This window comes from Schistocerca gregaria, chromosome 3 (genome assembly GCF_023897955.1).
Source record: "Schistocerca gregaria isolate iqSchGreg1 chromosome 3, iqSchGreg1.2, whole genome shotgun sequence".
In the NCBI taxonomy this organism is placed as follows: Eukaryota; Metazoa; Arthropoda; class Insecta; order Orthoptera; family Acrididae; genus Schistocerca; species Schistocerca gregaria.
The window spans coordinates 474,125,208-474,140,707 of record NC_064922.1 but is presented as its reverse complement, the minus strand read 5'-3'; the positions used below and the strand labels follow the sequence as shown (position 1 = coordinate 474,140,707).

Here is a 15,500-nt window from a genome sequence, read left to right as displayed (position 1 = left end):
AAAAAGGGACAGGATGATAGCGCGTGTGGTAAGGCAATTGTGGAGAGTAAAAACTGAAATGGAAGACAGAGACTGGAATACATCCAACAAATAATTGAGGAATAGGGTGCATGTTCAACTCGTGAGATGAAGAGGTTAGCGGAGGATAGGAATTCAGGGCGGGCCAGATTAAACCAGTCAGAATATTGATGATTTAAAAAAAGAGGCTTTTGGATTACACAAAAAAGAGGCTTTTGGATTACACAGAAACCTCCTTCGACCGTATGGAGTGAACATTTTGACAGCTGCTAAGCGAGTTTTCAGTTACCGCCTTTCCAAAGCTCGAAGGTATGTAGATTGTGGCTTCGGTATAATGAACAATAAATGTAAAATTTTTCGAAAACCTTGAATTTTGATTTTCCTGTAGACGTTGTGAAGGCTTGTGTCGTCTCACATAACTCTGTGCCTGAGAGAGACGACGGTAAAACTGAAAATACATTATCGGTAATCGGACTTGAAATAGTGAAGACAGCGAGACAGGTACTTGGGCGAATTTAAGCAAATAAAATGAGGAACATAATTTTTGGAAGGACTGTTGTAACTCCATTTACTGTAAAAATGTTTTGGAAATGGCACAATAAAATATCTTTAAGTGTTTGAGCAACTCACTTGGCGTATTCATTTTTTCCCTTATCGTTCATGTTTTGAAGTAATCGTCTCAGTTTCCTGAATAATGGATGACAGTATTTTCTGTCTGAAATTTTGTAGGGTTGCCCACAAAACTGGACCTCTTCCACTAAAAGAAGTAATCGCTCAATATCCATTTCCCAATTCACGTGTAGAGCTACGAAAAGAAGTTACGATAACAGAAAGAAATGGAAGCAACAGTAGAATGAATGAACCGATTAACACGCTGTTGTTGCCTCGAATAAGACCTTGCCGTGCCGTACCGTGCCTGACATACATAATTTGGTTCACTCAGCCCTCCTACGCCAACCGTCACCGTGCTAACTGCGCGGCAGCCGTCCACCCCAGTGGGAGCGCCCGGCTGTTTCACGGCTGCTGTGCGCCGTTTTGACGGCAACAGTCCATACCGTGTAGATGCGAAAGGCTCACCATACCACGGCCGTGAACACAGTGCCTTACAGACGCCCGCCGGACAAGTGTGAAATGGGCCTAGGTAGTGTAAACGTTTTCGCCTCCTGCCACCAAGGCACATTCATAATTCCCGACAGTCCTTTGGCCACATACATCCAAGGCTGTGTACACACATACACGTCTCTCCTATCGTTATCCTGACCCATTGGCAGACCACAAAAATTCTCCTCTTACTGAAACCAATGAACCCGATTCCCACCGATTCGTTAATCTCTCGTCAGTTTTCAGCAAGGTCTGGGAGATTCTAAAAAAAGGTGTTACTTGTGTTTGAGGAGGTGTAGGAACTTTCTAAACTGATACAGGATACAAGTGGCCGAAAGTAACATACGGAAAGCAATGCAGAGAGAACATCGTTCCATGATTTGGAAGCATATAGAAATTGTGAAGGTAACATAGTACAAAGGAATACGTCGATATATACGATACACAGAATACTTAACGTGCTCTTTGAGCATAGGACAGTTGAACTAAGGGAGTGGGACACCTGGTCGACAGTGGTCTTGATTAACGATCAATCCTGGCAACTGCCTAAGTGATTTAGGTTTGGTTGGGTTGGGTTGATTTGAGGGAAAAGACCAACGTCACCGGTCTCATCGGATGAGGGAAGGGTGGGGAAGGAAGACGGCCGTGTCCTGTCAAAGGAACCATCCTGGCATTTGCCTGATGTGATTTAGGGAGATAACGGAAAACCTAAATCAGGATGGCCGGTCGCGGGAGTGAATCGTCGTCCTCCTGAATGTAAGTCCAGTGTGCTAACCACTGGACCACCTTGCTCGGTAGTGATTTAGGGAAACCAAGGAAAACCAAATCAGGATAGCCGGAAGGAGCAACTCCATCCTCCCAAATGTTAGCTCTCTGTCTTAATAGGTGCACTGTCCCATTCGTTTGGTACCCATTGTATCATCCATGTTCTTTTCCAAAGTAATTTCAATCGTCTTCACCTCCAAGACAATGAACTCATCCCTTTTCCAACTACAACCAGTACAGAAGTTAAAATCTTATGGGTTGTTAGGTTGCGTCATCTTTCTTCAAATGATCGCCGCTTCGACCCCTGTGCTGCGGTCTTCTTCAGGAACTTGCGGTGTCCACTGTAGATTGAGCACAAATACTCCCCATCCCAAATGAAGGTCCTGACTCACCCTTTACTTGCTTACCTCGCATCCCACTCATATAACACCTGTATCCCGCTTATTTATTCTTTTCCACAGAGTCGCCCCGCTTCCCTTTCCAACATTCTCACCAATACTTTCCCGGTATCAGTTCCTATTAAAACACATATTCCAGGATCTTTCGCTACATTCTCCAATACTTCCCCTATTCCAATTTCTGTTCACAGTTACATCACCCTCTTAATGCAAAGACTGTACATTTAACCATCATCATCTTGTCTTAGTACTGAAATCAACTGTTTTAACCTCTTAAATGATTTTATAATGCGTTTGAAAGCTATGTAATCAAAAGGCTGAAGAGGGGCTGTTGGGCAGCTAGCTGTTCACCCCCAGTAGGGAGAATGTAATTAATAGTTGACTTAGAAAACACACAAGCAGTCTCCCTGATGAAGTCTGCCTGCAATGGCAGCAGTAAAGTCAGTAGTTTTGTCACACAAGGCGTGGTCTCGCACATCCAGAATAAATTTGCTGAGATAGACTCCGTCCACAGAAATATCTATAAATATGCACCAGCAGTTCATATCTGATGCACGTCAGACTTTTCTAATATTACGTTTGTCAGATAGTTATTGATGCATTTGTTCCTAATAACTAAAGCTCATCATTGTCAAACATTTGGCTCTACGTTCGATCCTAACGACCTGGACGATAGTCTACTTACGAAAGCCGTGGCTTCCTAATGACGTTCCAAAAAATTTACCATGTGCAATGTATTATCATTCACACAAGGGAGGAAAGTCGCAAGAATGTTGAAATTAACCAACACATTTATTGGTAAATGTCTTTCCATGGTGTGGGAGCCCTGCTTATTATTCTGTCTCAGCTGTTACCCTGCTGGTCAAAATGTACCAGCTACATCATCTGAGATGTGCTGCCCTTTATGTTAATGTAGAATCAGAGCAGCAGATCACATCACATCACATCTAAGACGCACCACGAAGGAATTGTCCGAACAGTCGTTAGATGTAAATCCACATACAAAGAAATTATTACAAGTTCAGAGAAAAGCGGATGATATATTGAAGGAAAAGAGCTTCACAAACTGGGGAAGTCAAGCGGCCATTCGACATGGCGTTGACTGATAGTATTGATGGATTTCCTCCTGAGCAATATCGTCTTAATTTTGTCCAACTCGCGCCTTAGATCGTCAAAATCCCGAGACAGTCACAGGGCCCTACTCAGAATGCTCCAGAAGTTCTCAATTGGGGAGACCAAGGTAGAATTTGACAGCACGAAGACAAATAGCAGAAACTCTCCCTGTGTGCTGGAGGGCATTATCTTGATGAAATGTAATGGTTTGTAACGAAAGGTAACGAAACAGGGCGTAGACTATTATCGATGTACCAGTGTGCTGTAAATGTGCCACGGATGGCTACCAAAAGGGTCCTGCTATGAACAGAAATTACGGCCCAAACCCCACTCCATAGTTCTCGGATTATACTGTGGGCAACATACACACTGGTATCCCAACCATGCCTGGAGCGTCTCCATATACGTCTTTGGCCTGAATCTCGTAGACTGGAACAGTATGGCCTTCAGTGATGAGTCCCGTTTCGAACTGAGCCCCGATGACCAGCAAAGAGGTGGCTGGAGGCGGTCCAGACAGCGGTGGGATACCAACCTGACTGTCGCCCGCCATTCTCTTTCTTTTTTTGTTTTTCTTTTCTTCGAGTCATCAGTCTTCTGACTGGTTTGATGCGGCCCGCCACGAATTTCTCTCCTGTGCCAACCTCTTCGTCTCACAGGAGCACTTGCAACCTACGTACTCAATTACTCGCTGCATGCACTCCAATCTCTGTTATCCTCTACAGTTTTTGCGCTCTACAGCTCCCTCTAGTGAAATGGAAGTACCTTGATGTCTTAACAGATGTCCTACCACATTGTCCCTTTTTCCTTGTCAGTGTTTCCAACGTATTCCTTTCCTCTCCGATTCTGCGCAGAGTCAGTCCGCCAAATTTTCAACATTCGTCTGTAGCACCATATCTCAAATGCTTCGATTCTCTTCTGTTCTGGTTTTCCAACAGTCCATGTTTCACATCCATACAATGCAGTGCTCCAAACGTACCTTCTCAGAAATTTCTTTCTCAAGTTAAGGCCTATGTTTGATACTAGTAGACTTGTCTTGCGCAGGAATACTCTTTTTGCCAGTGCTAGTCTGCTTTGGATGTCCTCCTTGCTCCGTCCGACATTGGTTATTTTGTTGCCTATGTGGCAGAATTCCTTAACTTCATCTACTTTGTGAGCATCAATCCTGATGTTAAGCTTCTCTCATTTCTGCTACTTCTCATTACTTTCTTCGATTTACTCTCAATCCATGTTCTCTACTCATTAGACTGTTCATTCCATTCAGCAGATCCTGTAATTTATGTACCCTTTCACTCAAGACAGCAATTTGAGCAGCGAATCGTATCATTGATATCCTTTCACACTGAATTTTGATTTCACTCCTGAACCTGTACAGTTTGAACGGCAGGGGCGAAAGTTTACGTCCCTGTCATACACTATTATTAATTCGAGCACTTCGTTCTTGGTAGTCCACACTTATTATTCCCTCTTGGCTCTTGTGCATATTGTATATTACACGTCTCTCCCTATAGGTTACCCTTATTTTTCTCAGAATTTCGAACATCTTGCACCACTTTACATTGTCGAAGGCTTTTTCCAGGTCGACAAGTCCTATGAACGTGTCTTGATTTATCTTTGGTTTTGCTTCAGTTATCAACTGCAACGTCAGAATTGCTTCTCTGCTGCCTTTACCTTTCGTAAAGCCAAACCGATCACATCTAACACACTCTCACTTTTCTTTTCCATTCTTTTGTATTTTATTCTTGTAAGCAACTTGGATGCACGAGCTGTTGAGCTGATTGAGCGATAATTCTCGCTCTTGTCAGCTCTTTCAGTCTTCGGAATTGTGTGAATAATATTTTTTCGGAAGTCAGATGGTATATCGTCTGACTCAAACATTCCACACACCAACATGAATAGCGATTATGTTGCCACTTCCCCCAGTGATTTTATAAATTCTGATGGAATGTTATCCAACCCTTCCACCTTATTTGATCCTAAGTCCTACGAAGCTCTCTTATTCTGATTCTGATACTGGATCCCTCATCTATTCTAAATCGGCACCTGTTTCTCCTTCTGTCACATCAGACAAATCTTCCCCTCATACAGGCCTCCAGTGTACTCTTTGCACCTATCCGTTCTCTCCTGTGCATTTAACTGTGGAATTCCTGTTGCACTCTTAATGTTACCACCCTTGCTTTTAATGTCACCGAAAGTTGTTTTGACTTTCCTATATTCTAAGTCAGTCCTTCCGACAATCATTTCTTTTTCGATTTTTCACATTTTTCATGCAACCATTTGGTCTTAGCTTCCCCACTTTTCCTATTCATTTGATTCCTCAGCGACTTGTATTTTTGTACTCCTGAATTTCCATGAACATTTTTGTACTTTCATCGACCAACTGAATTATTTCTTCTGTCACCCACGGTTTCTTCGCCGTTACCCTCTTTGTACCTATGTTTCCCTTCCCAACCCGCCATACGGCCCAACAACCTGGATTGATGGTCGGGGGTGCCATTTTATTCAATAGTATGGTTGTCAGCCGCGACACCCTTACGTCACAGCGATACATCGACGATATTCTACGCCCAGTTTTGTTGGCATTCATGGCAAGCTATCCTGAGTTTACATTTCAGCAAGATAGTGCCCACCGTACACGACGAGGCTGTCTACCACTTGTCTTAATGCTTCCTAAACCCTACCTTGGTTTTAAGGTCGCCGGTTCGCTGCCCTGTTGAGAACGTCTGGAGAATCATGATGAAGGCCCTGCAACCATGTCGCAATTTTGACTATGTAACGCGCCAATTGGACAGAATTTGGCACGATGTCCCTTCGGAGGACATCCAGCAAGTCTATTAAACAATGCCAAGCCGAATAATTGCTTGTACAAGGGTCTGAAGCACTTTCTCGTGGCTGAATCATCCAATTATTTTCAAATAGCAATCATTTGTTTGTCTGTACATGTACATCATATCTACCAATTTTCGTCCCATTCCGATAATTCGTTCGTTGTGCGTCGCTATTTTTTTTTTCTTAGAGTGTATTTAATAGCTATTTCTACGTAAGTCGTATCAGGACTGATATAACACTGTAACTGCACCGTCGTTTATGAAAGCGAGGTACAGGCACGCTTAGAGAAAACATGATCTTTTTCGTTTAAGGCAGCATCGGCTGCGTCGTTTTTGGGTTGGAAAAAAGTTGTGGTTAAGTAATTTAAAAGTAATTTGTACGTAGACCTTATCAGGCGTGATATAGCACTGTAATAGCTTCGCCATTGGTGGAAGTGAGATATACTCACGCCTGGAAAATAACATGATCACTTACGTTTAAGCTAGCGTCCGATACGTAGTTCTTTGTTCATGCCGGAACAACGTTGTGACCAACTTTCACAGGTTTCGTGAGGTATACAGAAGCATTAAGGTAGGATACCTTCTCTTTCCTCGACGTATTGTGTCGGGAGTAATCTGTGTCGTGCGAATGACTTTCATTGGAGGTTATGGTATGTAGCGTTTGTGCTGTTATAGCTAGATGTTTAGGAGGAGGGAAGGAAGGCAGTGAAAACCTGTGGAGGAGGCAGAGAGACCGATCCTTTCCGATCGGACTGCCCTGCTTAACGTCGCTATTCGCAGGGTGAATTACTTGCCCTCACCCCATAAAACATGGAGGCGAACTTTGGGACACCTGGTCACAATATTGTGAAGGACTATAGGTCATTAGATTTCTTTCTCTTGTCAGCGAGATAATAATGACGAACCATATCTTACGTCACCAAGTTTCAAACGGGATGCCTCAGTAGAGAGCTTAGCTGTATTAGTGTCCTTTAGCGACCTTAGGTATGAATAAGGAGTGCCTGAGCTTCGAATGTGTCGGGAGGAGGATGTGGAAAACTAAGTTACTGTCGGAAAAAGCAACAGGGAGCCATAAAAAGCAGCCCTGACTAAGCCATAGATTGTACATGAAATTCTTTTACAATCTCACATGAAAACTGCAACTAGGATGTCGGTTAATAAAAATGGATTTCATTTAACTGGCAAAACTCGTTTATGAATTACAGTGGTTGGTAGCCTAGCCTGCTTGTTGGGCCATGGTATCTGGCTACTAATTAAAGCTAACTAACTAATTAAAGCTAACTAACCTAAGGACATCACACACATCCATGCCCGAGGCAGGATTCGAACCTGCGACGTAGCGGTCACTCGGCGCGTAGAACCGCACGGCCAATCCGGCCGGCCCTTGGCTACACATTTATATGAAGTGTAAAAAGTAAAAGAAACGTAATAAGTATTGGTTTAGCAGATGCCAATATCTTCTTCATAGAAGCATAATACCATGGTATATTCAGCAATGTACGGAATGTGCCTGATTATTTTAACCATTGGTGAACAGTTTACAGTAACTGAATCGTATCTATGTATCTGCTGTGCTAGCGCCAAGGAACGTATACAAATGTAAACGTAAAAGATATAACCAAGTTACGTAAAGAAGCTGCATGTAATTCATTTGAAAGCTAACTGGCTAATTTTCACATTTTATAAGGTATGATACGCAATCAAAATAGTGTCCGTTTTTTAATCTTCTGAATTTAGGTCGTAATGTTCTATATTTCAGATTCTTCTAAACCTATATGTAAAATTTCCATATTAAGAAAATATGGAAGAGGAGGTGTGTGTTTCTCCGTTTTGACACTTTCTGTAAAATTTGAAGCATACGAATACTCGCTGTCTTTGTTGAGCAAGTGCTCAGAAAAGTGGGTCTTAAATGTCCTCCCTGTCTGTCCTATATAAAAACTCTGACATATATATCATAAAACTCTCTTTAAAACCATTCTGGACCTGTATTTATCCATTTCGAGAAGAATGCCAACGGTTTTCCCAACGTGTATTAGGCATAATAATTGTTATGTTTTTGGTATTTTCTCATTTTTGTATCCCCTTCCACCTCTATATAAATATAATGGCATGCAGAAACCTGTTGTTGCTATATTTTCTATTTTATTTTTTTGCGCAATGACATTTATAGTCTTCCGTTACCGATTTCAAGTGGACGCAACCCTCATCTTCAGAACATTATACAGCATTACGATCTTAGATTCGGTGAGAGCTGTACGTGTAAAAATATAAATGCTAACATATTTACGAAGCAAATAAATAAAAAAATCGCAAAAAAAGAATTCACATGCTACAAAAATGGTAGCTGGTTTCTAATACGCTTGGTGAATATAGAAGATTCTTTAGCCCTATTCAAGAAGTACACTTAATTCACGTGACCAAATTCTCGTGAAGCACAGTTTTTTTTTTTTTACTCTTGTTGACAGATCTCAGCCGCAAAAATGATAATTCTGGTGCACATCGTATGGCAGACCGCAGAGAAAATCACTGTTACGTCATAAGCAATGTGTAAAGATCGTTCCGCTCACGCGGTCTGCGGTGTCATTCTGTGGGATGCTAATAAGTGCCTATGTCCGCAGGTACAATGACGAAAACACACCAGCTCAGCCTGCTGATGATCACCCTGTGCGCCCTCTGCCTGGCCATCGGGAGCGCAAAGGGGCAGAAGAGAGTCGACTGCAGGTCAGTTTCGTTACTGTCTTACCTCGAGGCTGCTTGCCCTTATTTTATATTCTTTATATTCCTAATCCGTATGAGAAATCTTTCGAGAACAATAGCTTTCGTTCTCGATCCTAATGTTACCTATAAAAAGGGCACAAAATTTTGAATAGTAGCATGAAGGAAGCAATTATCTCAATTGTCAAATGAAAGTAAGAAGTCTGCTACTAGAGGAAGTTTCCAACAGACGTAGCTACACCCGAGGAAAACAAAAAACAAAGCACTGTTACACAATTTTTAAGATCAAAATGTCCACCCTACATGGGAGATAAATGGAAAACAATCACAAGAGGTACATATATTAGGCATACTACCAACTAAGATCAGAGTGGCCGACTCGTGGATAAAATTCTTTTATTTTTCAGTCTCAGGTCGCGCAACCGTTGTCATAACCGGCTTCATTCGCATACAAAGTCATCAGACTGTCTGTTTAGAAAGAAAAAAACGAACAAGGTAAAATGCTAAGGAAACAAATTACAAAGTCAGGCGAATTTCTGAATACAGCTAGAAACATTTGAATACGTTGCATAGGAGCTCGTCAGAGTAAAACTGGACAGGGCAGGAGATGTGCTCGCAGTATAAATGTATAAATGCTCTTTGATTGGTCCAGCTGAGGACCACGGTTAACAGGTTAAGAGAATAAAGCTTGTTACTCTTCACTTTTAAACATAATGTTAAACATATTTACAATATAAAATTTATTGTAATACAATATACCGTTTCCTAAGAAGTATGTGACTCACAACTAACTGTTCGTAGTATCGTTCCCAGAACCGATCGCGGTCCTCTGGTTTGGAGCCGAGTGGAAGGCTTAAACCAGAGGCTCAGACGATTCTGCGGAGAGCTGGGGTGCAAATTTCTCGACGTCCGCTATCGGGTGGAGAAATGTAGGGTCCCCCTGAATAGGTCAGGCATGCACTACACGCCGGAAGCGGCTACAACGGTAGCGGAGTACGTGTGGAGTGCACATGGGGTTTTTTTTAGGTTAGAGAATTCCCTCCCTAGGCCCGACAAGACGCCTCCTGAGACGCGGCAAGGTAGGAGTAGGTAAAATGCAACAGGGAATAACAATATTAATGTGCTAATAGTAAACTGCAGGAGCGTCTATAGAAAGGTCCCAGAACTGCTCTCATTAATAAACGGTCACAACGCCCATATAGTACTAGGGACAGAAAGTTGGCTCAAACCAGACGTAAACAGTAATGAAATCCTAAACTCAGATTGGAATGTATACCGCAGAGACAGGCTAGACAGTGAAGGGGGAGGCGTGTTTATAGCGATAAGAAGTGCAATAGTATCGAAGGAAATTGACGGAGATCCGAATTGTGAAATGATTTGGGTGAAGGTCACGGTTAAAGTACGCTCAGACATGGTAATTGGATGTCTCTATAGGCCCCCGGGCTCAGCAGCTGTTGTGGCTGAGCACCTGAAGAATAATTTGGAAAATATTTCGAGTAGATTTCCCCACCATGTTATAGTTCTGGGTGGAGATTTTAATTTGCCGAATATAGACTGGGAGACTCAAACGTTCATAACGGGCGGCAGGGAAAAAGAATCCAGTGAAATTTTTTAAAGTGCTTTATCTGAAAACTACCTTGAGCAGTTAAACAGAGAACCGACTCAGTGGCGATAACATATTAGACCTTCTGGTGACTAACAGACCCGAACTATTTGAAACAGTTAACGCATAACAGGGAATCAGCGATCATAGAGCGGTTACTGCATCGATGATTTCAGCCGTAAATAGAAATATTAAAAAAGGTAGGAAGATTTTTCTGTTTAGCAAAAGTGACAAAAAGCATATTTCAGATTACTTGATGGCTCAACACAAAAGTTTTGTCTCAAGTACAGACAGTGTTGAGGATCAGTGGACAAAGTTCAAAACCATCGTACAATATGCGTTAGATAAGTATGTGCCAAGCAAGATCGTAAGAGATGGAAAAGAGCCACCGTGGTACAACAACCGAGTTAGAAAACTGCTGCGGAAGCAAAGGGAACTTCACAGCAAACATAAACATAGCCAAAGCCTTGCAGACAAACAAAAATTACGCGAAGCGAAATGTAGTGTGAGGAGGGCTATGCGAGAGGCGTTCAATGAATTCGAAAGTAAAGTTCTATGTACTGACTTGGCAGAACATCCTAAGAAATTTTGGTCTTATGTCAAAGCGGTAGGTGGATCAAAACAAAATGTCCAGACACTCTGTGACCAAAATGGTACTGAAACAGAGGATGACAGACTAAAGGCCGAAATACTAAATGTCTTCTTCCAAAGCTGTTTCACAGAGGAAGACTGCACTGTAGTTCCTTCTCTAGATTGTCGCACAGATGACAAAATGGTAGATATCGAAATAGACGACAGAGTGATAGAGAAACCATTAAAATCGCTCAAAAGAGAAAAGGCCACTGGACCTGATGGGATACCAGTTCGATTTTACACAGAGTACGCGAAGGAACTTGCCCCCCTTCTTGCAGCGGTGTACCGTAGGTCTCTAGAAGAGCGAAGCGTTCCAAAGGATTGGAAAAGGGCACAGGTCATCCCCGTTTTCAGGAAGGGACGTCGAACAGATGTGCAGAACTATAGCCCTATATCTCTAACGTCGATCAGTTGTAGAATTTTGGAACACGTATTATGTTCGAGTATAATGACTTTTCTGGAGACTAGAAATCTACTCTGTAGGAATCAGCATGGGTTTCGAAAAATACGGTCGTGTGAAACCCAGCTAGCGCTATTCGTCCACGAGACTCAGAGGGCCATTGACACGGGTTCACAGGTAGATGCCGTGTTTCTTGACTTCCGCAAGGCGTTTGACACAGTTCCCCACAGTCGTTTAATGAACAAAGTAAGAGCATATGGACTATCAGACCAATTGTGTGATTGGATTGAGGAGTTTCTAGATAACAGAACGCAGCATGTCATTCTCAATGGAGAGAAGTCTTCCGAAGTAAGAGTGATTTCAGGTGTGCCGCAGGGGAGTGTCATAGGACCGTTGCTATTCACAATATACATAAATGACCTGGTGGATGACATCGGAAGTTCACTGAGGCTTTTTGCAGATGATGCTGTGGTGTATCGAGAGGTTGCAACACTGAAAAATTGTACTGAAATGCAGGAGGATCTGCAGCGAATTGACGCATGGTGCAGGGAGTGGCAATTGAATCTCAATGTAGACAAGTGTAATGCGAATACATAGAAAGATAGATCCCTTATCATTTAGCTACAAAATAGCAGGTCACCAACTGGAAGCAGTTAATTCCATAAATTATCTGGGAGTACGCATTAGGAGTGATTTAAAATGGAATAATCATATAAAGTTGATCGTCGGTAAAGCAGATGCCAGACTGAGATTCATTAGAAGAATCCTAAGGAAATGCAATCCGAAAACAAAGGCAGTAGGTTACAGTACGCTTGTTCGCCCACTGCTTGAATACTGCTCAAGAGTGTGGGATCCGTACCAGATAGGGTTGATAGAAGAGATAGAGAAGATCCAACTGAGAGCAGCGCGCTTCGTTACAGGATCATTTAGTAATCGCGAAAGCGTTACGGAGATGATAGATAAACTCCAGTGGAAGACTCTACAGGAGAGACGCTCAGTAGCTCGGTACGGGCTTTTGTTAAAGTTTCGAGAACATACCTTCACCGAAGAGTCAAGCAGTATATTGCTCCCTCCTACGTATATCTCGCAAAGATACCATGAGGATAAAATCAGAGAGATTAGAGCCCACACAGAAGCATACCGACAATCCTGCTTTCCACGAACAATACGAGACTGGAATAGAAGGGAGAACCGATAGAGGTCCTCTGGGTACCCTCCGCCACACACTGTCGGGTGGCTTGCGGAGTATGGATATAGATGTAGAAGAGTTTGAAAAAAAAATTATTTTGTTTTAAGCTTGATTATAAATTGTTTATAAGGAAATTTATCAGCGTTACAAAGCGGTAATTTTAAATTTCAATCATTAAAGTATTCTAAAAGTTCAGAAAATACAAAAACACACATCAACAAAAGTTCTGCATAACCCCTTTATTTTGAAATTCATGGCACATAAAAAAATTGGCTTTGAGCTTTTTCAGAGCACTCCTGGACAACGTCAGTACGTCAGTACGTGATGGAACGCTCCCTTTCTCGGATACAGGCTTGAAACTGTCTTGAAAATCATCAACGAGAACACCAAGTCATCTCTAGTCCAAACTGCCCTCTGCTCAACGGCAGTCTGAGTGTAAATTACGTAGTAAATGTCGACACCCAAAGAAAAGTCGTTTCAATCGCTCCAACACATGTTTAAATGGGTTCACGCCTGGGGAACAGGCAGACCACTCCGTCCTCTAGAACTTAGCATGCTGAAGGAACGTCCTCAAGATGAAACTGTCGTCAAAATATTGGCGATAAGGTCACACTATCGGTTGCAGAATCTCGTCCCTGTAACGTAAAGTAGCGAGGTTGCCCTCAACTACCACCTGATGTATAAGGTGGCCCCAGGTAATGCCACCCCAGAACATCAATCCACGACCATTTTGTTGCACGTGTGGAACATTGTATTTGAGGTGTTCAATATTGTCTTGTTGCTCCAAACACACTGTCTGCGTGTATCACGTTATAAACAAGCCGAGTATCGACCATAAACAACGCCGGACGCCAATCCTGGGGCGTCCATTCTACATGATTCCTTCCCCATCCGTAACAGAGTCCACGGTGTAGCGGTGTATAACGTGGTGCTCAACATGGTCCCGGGAACGGAGATTCGCAACATCAATCGTCTCCCAAGAGTTTGATGCGATACATGACGTTCTTTAGCCTCTTCGAAGGACAAATTCACTGCTGCAGCGCTCAGTCCACGGTTCCTTCCGTTCAAAAGTCGTGCACCTGTCGAACGTGGACGACCTGTGCGGCTTAAATCGTCAACACTGTCAACTGGAACCGATTCCACGTGCGCACCACATCACTTTGACTCCGGTGCCCAAGTCGAGCAGTTTCCCTTGTTTACAAGCCTTCTACGCATAACGTGATGGGCGTCCAATCATTGGTCGCTATTGTCCTCCGTGACATAGTCGATTTTCACTCTACTGTTCCACAAACGTGTCTAACGGAAGCAAACTGGTAGTTTGCTTTCAACAACCGATTCAAGTGCGGCCCGCAGGTAGAGCTGGTGATAATTGTGTGTATGTTTACAAATAACGCCAGGGGTTACCTTCTGATCGGTACATTGGCAGTCACGATCAAAGAACTCCTGCGCGACATATCAAGGTGAAGCAACACATTTGTTGACGCTGCCAATCCTTTCATTGTCCGCCATTGGTATCTGAATGATCAGCGCGACAGAATGTCATACCTAACGGCCCGGGTTCCATTCCCAGCTAGGTCGGAGATCTTCTCCGCTCAGGGGCTGGGTGTTGTCCTTATCATCATCATTTCATCCCCATCGACACGCAAGTCGTCGAAGTGGCGTCAACGCGAAAGACTTGCACCAGGCAAACGGTCTACCCGATGGAAGGCCCTAGTCACACGGCATTTCCATTTCCATCGTTTGATTTCGTTATCCAGAAGAGATGTCTGTCTTTCACTTTGCGCGCGATAACAACAGCATGCATACATAAAACTTGACTAAACAGACATCTAGAAATATCGGCGCAGGAACGACCTGCAAAGCCTCCAGACAAACCTGGTCAAGTATATCGGAACAATGATGGTTCGGGACTGGAAACTGCTCCAGTAACGTACTCGGGAGACTCTTCGGAATAAAGTTTTAGCCATGTTGGAGAACATTGACTGGATCGACATATTTGTAGCTCCCCCGTCTTCTCTAACTATCGTAGACTCAACGAAACATTGGATAGATCCATGGTGGATTTTCACAAAAGATAAAAGAAGCAACTTTTATTTTAAATTTTATCAATTATAAATTTCTTTCTTGTCTCTGTTCCCAAAAGGAAGCAGTTTTTCACACATCCCAAGAACCACAACAGTTCTAGATCATAAGAATTCGTTGTTCTCATATGAACAGAAAAAAACTGTGTAATTTATTTTAAGTTTCCCAAAACAGAAGACCCATTGTCTTTAAGGTCGTATTTCGCTATACTTCTCAATAATAAAGAAAAAATTGCACAGTTAAGTCTTGCTTTTACAGTTTTCATCTCAATATAATGAAATAAACAAATGCAAAATTTGTTGATCCAAGTGAATACTTGTCCAGTATGTAACACAAGAACTTAATTTCTGAAGATAAATCCAGCAACCAATCACATTAAGTGTTGTTTACAGCAAACCTGTTATCAATTTCGAGGGCTTGTGAGTATAATGTCCTCCCCTACCTCAATGGCATTAGAATATTAAAAGAATTGTTTACATGATACGAATATGAAGCTTCATTTATTAAGTATGTTATCACGTTGTTATTTTGAACGCGATTTTATGATATCTGCGAATGTAAGGGAACAGTACGTGAAATTCATTGATGTACAGGGTGGGCGGCTATTCTTGAATAAACGAGGGCAGAACAGCAGTTAAATAGACATATTTTGCGTTTG

The 15,500-nt window shown here is 42.5% G+C and overlaps 1 protein-coding gene across 2 annotated transcripts in view; it reads left to right on the top strand.

Annotated features, from left to right (window-relative positions):
* Positions 1-15,500, top strand: part of LOC126354997 (uncharacterized) — a 304,832-nt gene that overhangs the window by 213,626 nt on the left and 75,706 nt on the right. For both annotated transcript variants that reach the window (XM_050005116.1, XM_050005115.1), the window contains one exon: positions 8,839-8,941. In XM_050005116.1, coding sequence (XP_049861073.1) covers positions 8,844-8,941 — 98 coding nt within the window. In that variant the 5' untranslated portion in view covers positions 8,839-8,843. The remainder of the gene's footprint in view (positions 1-8,838; positions 8,942-15,500) is intronic.